The sequence below is a fragment of the Galeopterus variegatus genome, unplaced genomic scaffold, assembly GCF_000696425.1.
Source record: "Galeopterus variegatus unplaced genomic scaffold, G_variegatus-3.0.2 Scaffold886, whole genome shotgun sequence".
Classification (NCBI taxonomy): Eukaryota; Metazoa; Chordata; class Mammalia; order Dermoptera; family Cynocephalidae; genus Galeopterus; species Galeopterus variegatus.
The window spans coordinates 20,615-28,734 of NW_007726997.1; the positions used below are offsets into that span (position 1 = coordinate 20,615).

An 8,120-nucleotide genomic window follows, 5' to 3' on the forward strand; every position below is an offset into this window, starting at 1 on the left:
CCCCATGGGAAGAGTTTGGAGCATAGGTGGTGAGGGAGACAGGCCCACCGGAGGAACATTGGGGTACAGCATGGACAGCTGATCTGCGTTCCAATCAGCACAGGCCCACTCTGTGTAGACTGGTCAGGAATACAGAACTGCAAGGGGTGCAGTTTGCTGAAAAGACTCAGGTTCAGACTAGAGCTGCACAAAAAGCCTTCCCCAGGGAATCAGCAGCAAAGCAGCAATTTAGCTCAACCACAGAACTCAAGTGCTGGTCCTCACAGGAAGTTCCCCCATTTTAGAAGTAAGCAAAGGACAACAAATTACTTCCAGTGCAGAGTTTAAGTGGTGGAAACAGCAAATAATCCAATACAGAACTGAAAGAAAAAACAAAATACCCATAGACCGGAGACAAAGTTTTATGTTACCTAGTAAAGGTCTCACTTCACTGAAGAGCACCTATAATACCAAGAAGGACTGGAAGTCTCCTGGGCTCACAAGTCAGGGAGGAGGGCCAGGAGCCTCAGCCATGCCCCCTGACACCCATAACCAGCCCAGTGATGATCACTGAGCTGCTGCAGGAAGCACCCCAGGCCCCCAAACCAGGATGGTGGGGGGCCTTGGGCCTTGGCCATACCCTCCTGACACCCACACCCACCCAGCCCAGCAATGACCATTGAGCTGCTGCAGGAAACACCTGGGGCTCTTGAGCCAGGGCAGTGGGGGGCAGGGGGTTTGGCCACACCCCCCTGACATTTGCATTCAGCCCAGCAACAACCAAGCCACCAATGGAAGCCCCCTGGTCTCTCCTGCAGGAATGAGGGGGTGTATGCCATGGGCCTCAAGCACACCCTCCTCTCCTTCCTCCTCTTCCCACCCTATTTCCTCCCCCTTTCCCCTCTTCCCCTCCCACCCAACTGCTCCACAACAACATCTTAGAGTGTAAAAACAGATGCACCTAGGGACTGACCCCTCCTTCTGCAACCAGGTATACCATCACTGCCATGGAGCCCACCTGGGGTCTTGAGGCTTGAAGTGAGGACTGACCTCTCCTCCCACAACCAGGCACACTGCTGCTGCCAGGGGGCCTGCCTGCGGTCCTGAGGAATGGATCTGGGGACTGACTCCTCCTCATGCAACCAGGCAGGGAGCACGCCAAAAACACCACTTCCAGGTGGGTGGCCCACCACAGCCACCAAAATAGCCACGGCTGCCACAAAAGCAGCTAGATGCCACAACCACCATGCAGATGGCCCGCCAGCCACTTGAGTGCATTGACACAAGGAGAGTCACCAGTGGAGATCAAAGAAAAGAAGAGGATGTCTCTCTCCACAAAGCCCACTCCAGAGTGACAGAAGAAGCATCTATTCTATGATAATAGTGGGGAGCTGATCACACCTCTCTCAGCACTGGACAGATCATTTGGGTACCAAATCAACAGAGTAACCCTTACTCTTTCAGAAGAAGAGAAGAAATCTAGGGTTATCAGTGGTGGGAGGAGGGAGGGAGAGGGGGGTGGGGAGAGATTGGACGAGGGGCGTAAAGAATAAGTACGATTTGTAATAATGTATATGCTAATAATATTGACTTGATCAACATACATCAATATTGAACCCAAAAACACGTTAAAAATTTTTTTTATAGGTTTTCAAAAGAAAAGAAAAGAAAAGAAAAACATTTCTTGAATAAATTACTTAAGGAAGTACAAGTAAACACGTGTAACTTTCTTATTTCTACCACTGGATGTATGTATGGGTTGTTGCTATTGCCATTAACATTTATGCCCTAGATAAAATGTTTCTGAAATAGTTGTGTAGGCTAAAATTTTGTGCTATACAATTTTAAACTTAGCCTCCAATTTTGTTACATTGTTAATTTTTTACAAACACTTTTGAGCAATGAAAACTCTATCCAACATTATTTGATATATTATAAATTCAAATAAGCAGGGTCCAAATTAATGAGTTCTTAACCATAAAAGCAAGAAATTTTTTTTTTTTTTTAAAGATGACCGGTAAGGGGATCTTAACCCTCGACTTGGTGTTGTCAGCACCACGCTCAGCCAGTGAGCTAACCGGCCATCCCTATATGGGATCCGAACCTGTGGCCTTGGTGTTATCAGCACCACACTCACCTGAGTGAGCCACGGGCCGGCCAGCCCAAAAGCAAGAAATTTTTTAAAGAAGAATTTAATGCTATTATAAAAATTAACATACAAAAATTATTAAATAATCACTTCTAACCCCTATTAGCAATTTTGATTTTTTTTTTTTTCTTTTTCTTTCTGTCTTATTTCTAGGAGTGATTTTATAAGTATGTGTGTGTCTAATATTGTATTTGTGGGTATATATATGTACAGATGACACAAATTTGAATCATATTTATATATTCAATATTATATTCTACTTGATTTTAGAATATACACTTTCCTATTTCATTAAAATGCTATAAGACCTATTTTTCTGTGGATGTACCATTTATGGTACGTTTATGTATAATCTATTTCCCTACTGATAGGCATTTGTAACCTGAATATTTTGTCATTATAATTAATAATGCAATAAACATCTCTGCATATATTTTTGCCCACTTTATTTCCTTAATTCTTAAACTCTTAACACTCTTAAAAGTGGAATTTCTAAGCCACTGGGATTTTAAATCTCTTAATACATATTACTAATGTGCCTTCCAGAAAATGGTACCAATTTCCTCTTCTACTGGGACTGTATATGATGGAACATCAATGTTAATTTGATAAGTAACATCTTATTTAAGTTTGTATTTGTTTGATTACTTGTATTTCCTCTTCCTAGAATTTTCTATTCATGTCTTTTGCCTTTATTTTTGTTTTTGGAAGGAGGGGATATCATTATATTATTCCTATTGAGTATGAGTTGACATTAACTCTTTGTCTGGTTTATGTTTTTAAAACCTGATGGCAGGGGCCGGCCCGGTGGCGCACTGCTACAGTGCGCCACTTGGGAGTGTGGTGGCGCTCCCGCCGAGGGTTCGGATCCCACATACAGACCAGCCGCTCACTGGCTGGGCGAGGTGTGGGCGCAACACCGAGGGTTGCGATCCCGTTGCTGGTCCCGGTCCGGTATGGGCGCGACACTGAGGGTTGCGATCCGTTGCCGGTCACGAAAAAAGACAAAAAGGAAAAAAAAAAAAAAAACCTGATGGCAATACTCAGTTTAAAAGGGGAAAATGTGGCTGTAAGAGGTGTACTTATATTTGATCTACATCTAATTGCTAAGTCTAATCACTATTTACTAGGTTGTCAGGTGGATAAAGAAGTAGTAACTTGCATTTCATACTAAGAACAACCGTATAATTCTACGATGCATATCTCAGTTTCTAAATCAGTTTGTTAAACTTATGACAGAAGAACTGGAAGGAGTACCCAAGAAAGATGCTATATTGCTACCTATTGTAGGTATGATTTAATGCTAATAACCATATCTTTCCTATGGATTATATGATAACTAATCAAAAGCTTTAATATATATATATATATATATAGCGATGACAAAGAGTGGTAAATAGTAGGTTTACAACATTATGATGAGAAGGCATACTATACTGCTACTATTAAACCTACCTGTTGGTATTAATTAAAATAGATCCTGCTTTTCCTTCTGGGGCTAAAGTGATGAAGACCGTGCCACACTGATGGACAATGTCCACGTACACATAGCCAAAGCCAGTCAGGAACACAACCTGCAAAAAGAATATTCAGAATCTGATTTAAAAATAAAAAAAACACTACTGAAATGGATGACCTCAAATGTCTCAAGTTCTGATTCAATACCAGAAACACTTCCTGGTTAGATTTCTTTATGTCTATCTGTACAGGCTATTCAATTGACTTGAAATTTAAAAAAAAAAAAAAAAAAAAAAAGATCAAATCCAGATTTTTAATATCTAGCTAAGGTTCATAGAAAAAAAAATGATGGATGATGGGGCACGAGTGGCTTCATTCCCTGCTTCTTTGGAATTGGCAAATAACTCTGTATCGGCTGGAGTCCAGCCATGGGGCCCACTTTATGTGTGCATATGGATCTCTGTGGGAAAAAACCCTAAAACTCAGAACTTGAAATGCAATGTGCAAAAACTTTCAGGCTCCTGAATGTTGACTTACTACCACAGGGTGCCCTTCCATGCCACACAAAACACCAAAACCCACCAATAAGACATGTCATAATCCTCTCAAGGTACCAAACAAAACTTGTAACAAGAATGTTAGGTAAGTTAAGTTGCTTGGAGTCAAAATTAATTTTTCTACCATGAGAAGGTGGACTAAGACCTAAAAAAAATGTTCTATCTCAGAAGCCATGTGCTAGGCCAGCAGGACAGATGTCCTTTCAGCATTAAATACCTATGTTGCTTAAATGAATAAATATTTGAAAACAGAACAGAACTATTTGAAAAACAACTCTAAGAACACCATGTGCACAGGCAGGATTACCTGAGGGTAGAGGCAAGAACCTTCTTATGCTTGGGAACACTGATTCTCATGATTTTCAATATCAATTCAGTCCAAGTCTGGGCCCTTTATTATCGTTAGAATGGAAAATAAAAGAAGACTAAAAATTCCTGGTTGCAGGAACAAAGCTAGGTGCTTCCTCGACAAGTAATAAATGTATTCTAATTTTGACCACATGAAGAGGTATTAGAGACAGCATACCCAGAACCACAGGAGAGAGTCACAGACTCATCTGGAAGCAACTTCAAGGTCAGTGTGCTGCTTTCTTGTGCAGTGACTCCTCCTCCAGAAAGCCTGACCATCTTCATCATCCAGGGCACCTGGATGTCTTCTCTGCCTCCTCCCTCTGCTCCTCCCCTGCAGCCCACTGTCATCAGACCCTCCGGCTCTGCCCAGTTCCTCCACTGCTGCCTTCTTTTTCATTCTACAGCTGCTGCCCTTGCCTGCCACTCACCACTCCCTGTTCCTAGATATACTTTTCCTCATACAAGTCTTTTCAAAATTCTGTGTATCTGTGCATATACAGCTTACAGAACACCTTATTCTATGAAGTTATTCTTTAATTTTTCTATTTCCTTCCTCGGCTTGACACCTCCTCCTACTTTCTAAAAGCATTTTAACCATATTTCTATTTGATCACAAATTTTTCTTGTTTGTGTTATGGTTACCTGTTTATATGCCTGACTTAATCACTAGATTGAAAATAAAAAAAAAAAAAATCAGTAGATTGTAAACTTCTGGAGTCAATTTGCTGTATCTGTATTCTCCATGGACATGTTTCCCAAATGGATTATTTTGCAAAAATACCAGTTTCAAAAGACTCTGTATTGTAAATGTGCCCAATTTGTTCCAAGGTAAGAATTAAATTTGACTCTGATAAAATTTGGAATTAAAACTTAATGGCTTAAAAATGGCCCAGCTCACAAACCTAAAACAAAATAGATATTCTTTGAGAAACATTCCCATTTATAAAAGCCATCCCCTCATATGACATGTAACGTCAGTCAACTGCTTTTTTACTAGGTTGAAAGATATGGGATTATTCATTTGGTACAAACCTTCTTAAGGCCTTACGCTCCCATCTATGTATTATTCTCTTTTCTTAATGAACATCAGTGCATACCCCAGGTTTTTAGCAGACAGGGCTAAAAATCAGAACTACCAAGCCTCAAAGGAGGGAAGGAGGGGTCAAAATAGGGAAATACTTATTGTTCTGCTCATTCTCAAAATAATCTTCAGGCATTATGAAATGAGGATACATGTACTTTCTAAGATAATAAAGGTAAGCTGACCATTTCTGTTAACTGCCCAAGAGACTTTTGAAAGCAAGCAAATTAACTTAAACCTTTAAGGTACTTCTGGGCAAAAACCTAAACTCTGGAGAGTAATTTTTGCTGAGTGTCCCTTTCACTCACCACTGAGAATGCAAGAAATATAGACTTTAATCCTTGGGGCCTATCCTTGTCTTTCACATACAGAAAAACAACTTACACCTCTAAGCCTTTTGATAGTGCCAGCTCTAGGGCTTAGGGAGTTAGGTACCCAAGTGACAGAGAAATTAGGCACCTATCCTCAGGACCCCCAGAAATTTAAGGTAAATCCTTGCTTTGGTCTGATGGTTTGATCATGCAATTACGTAACAAGCACTTAGAGAATACCTACAAAGAATCAGTCACTGTATGAGCCACAGAGAAGATATAATCATACCCTCAAGTTGCTCACAACCTAGTTGGTGAAAAAGCCAATTACAGAAATAATGAGAAGAAAATTAACAGTTTCAGAACAGAAGTGTATAAAATACTTCTCCTTCTTAGTGTATTAACCATCATGGTCTCTGTGTAAGCTCCACGAGGGCGATAGTTTTGTGTCTGTTTTCTTCAGTACTCATAAACAGTGCCTGGTACTCAGTAAAGGTAAGCCTGACGATCAGAGTGGACATCTTCTAAATGTGGCTTCTGTGGTAGAGATTTCTAGTCCCCCCCCCCCCCCCATGTCTACCTCTCCTCTCCTTCTGGGCACAGAGCATGGTTATATTCCCTACCCCTTGCAGTTAGGTATGGGCATGAAATGAGTTTTGGCCAATGGGCTAAAGGCAGAATTGTTAGGTATTACTTTGGAGCCAAAGCATAAAAGAACCAGCCTTCTTCTCCTGCTGCAGAGACTGAATAAGGGATTTATGTTCCAGATCAGTGCAGGGCCAAATCCAGTTCACTGCCTGGTATGGTAAATAAAGTTTTACGGGAACATAGCTATGCTCATTTCCTTACATATTGTTGCTAACAGCAGAGTTGAGAAATTGCGTCAGAGACTGTATGGCCTGTAATGCCTACAATATTTACTATCTAGACCTTAAAGGAAAAGTTTGCTGAGTCCTTCTCTAGATAGTTGTGGTAGATTGTTGTGGTCAATGAAGTGTACATCCCAGTATCCGTGCCCTTGTGTAGTCCCGTCCCATACTAACACTGAGCTTGGCTATGCAACTTTCTCCCACTAATATGACACTGGCAAACAAGAAGCGTGTACATCCCAGTATCCGTGCCCTTGTGTAGTCCCGTCCCACACTAACACTGAGCTTGGCTATGCAACTTTCTCCCACTAATATGACACTGGCAAACAAGAAGCTTGATGAACATTGCTTATTGGGGTTTGCCCTCTTGCTACCATGTAAGGAAGCCTGGTCTAGCCTCCATAAGGAGGAAAGACCACATGGTAAGAGAGAGGTCCAGACTTCCCAGTTGAACTCATCCCTCAGCCAACTGAATGCAGTTGCATGAGTGATCCCAGGCTCATCCTGAAGAAAAGTCACCCAGCTATATGCCTCAGAATCATGAGAAGTTGTTAATCATTATTCTTTTAAGCCACTAGGTTTTGTGGTGGTTTATTACAATAGGGCAGATACAAGATGATGAAGCCTCCATCAGCCTGGGTCCCTGAGTGACCATACAGAACGGAGGACCCTAATGATAAACACTGGGCATGGAGCATGGACAAGAAGTAAATTTTAAGATTATGATAGGCGACATAACCTAGCTTATACTAACATAGATATTAGTGATAGAAGCAGGGTTCTAGCAAAAACCTAAAATATGAGGTCCTGGTGTAATAGTTAGGCAATAGAAAATGACATTAAAAGCTTGGAAAATGTGGATCCATGTTTTGAAGTCGCAAGACATTTAGTAAAATTGTTGCCTAAGACTACTTGGGAGGTAGGTCATAAACTTAATAAATCTGTAGCTCTAGAAAATGAGGTTTGAAAACAAAACATCAGTAGTGAGTGTTGGCTGCTGTTGGCTGTGTCTGGCAATGTATTATGAAGAAGAGATGAGCTCAGGAAAGAATCGGCCAGGTTGCAAATAAAAATGGAAGAGATTAGAGAGATTCCAGAAATTCAGGGCCTTGCAAAGTTAGAAATGCTTTTAAACCTGGTCTGAATGTTTGTGTCCCCTCCACCAATTCATATGTTAAAATCCTACCCCCAGTATGATGATATTAGGAGGTAGGACCTCTGGGAGGTGTCTAGGGCCCTTAAAAAAGAGGCTTGGGCCAGCCCGGTGGCGCACTGCTACAGTGCGCCGCTTGGGAGCGCAGCGGCGCTCCCGCCGTGGGTTCGGATCCCACATACAGACCGGCCGCTCACTGGCTGAGCGAGGTG

The 8,120-nt window shown here is 41.6% G+C and overlaps 1 protein-coding gene across 1 annotated transcript in view; it reads right to left on the reverse strand.

Moving 5' to 3' along the window:
* Positions 1-8,120, reverse strand: part of LOC103590853 (vacuolar protein sorting-associated protein 13B) — a gene marked incomplete at both ends in the record, with an annotated part of 498,786 nt that overhangs the window by 20,339 nt on the left and 470,327 nt on the right. Inside the window, one exon of the mRNA XM_008573178.1 lies at positions 3,584-3,702. Within this exon, the coding sequence (XP_008571400.1) occupies positions 3,584-3,702 (119 nt within the window). The remainder of the gene's footprint in view (positions 1-3,583; positions 3,703-8,120) is intronic.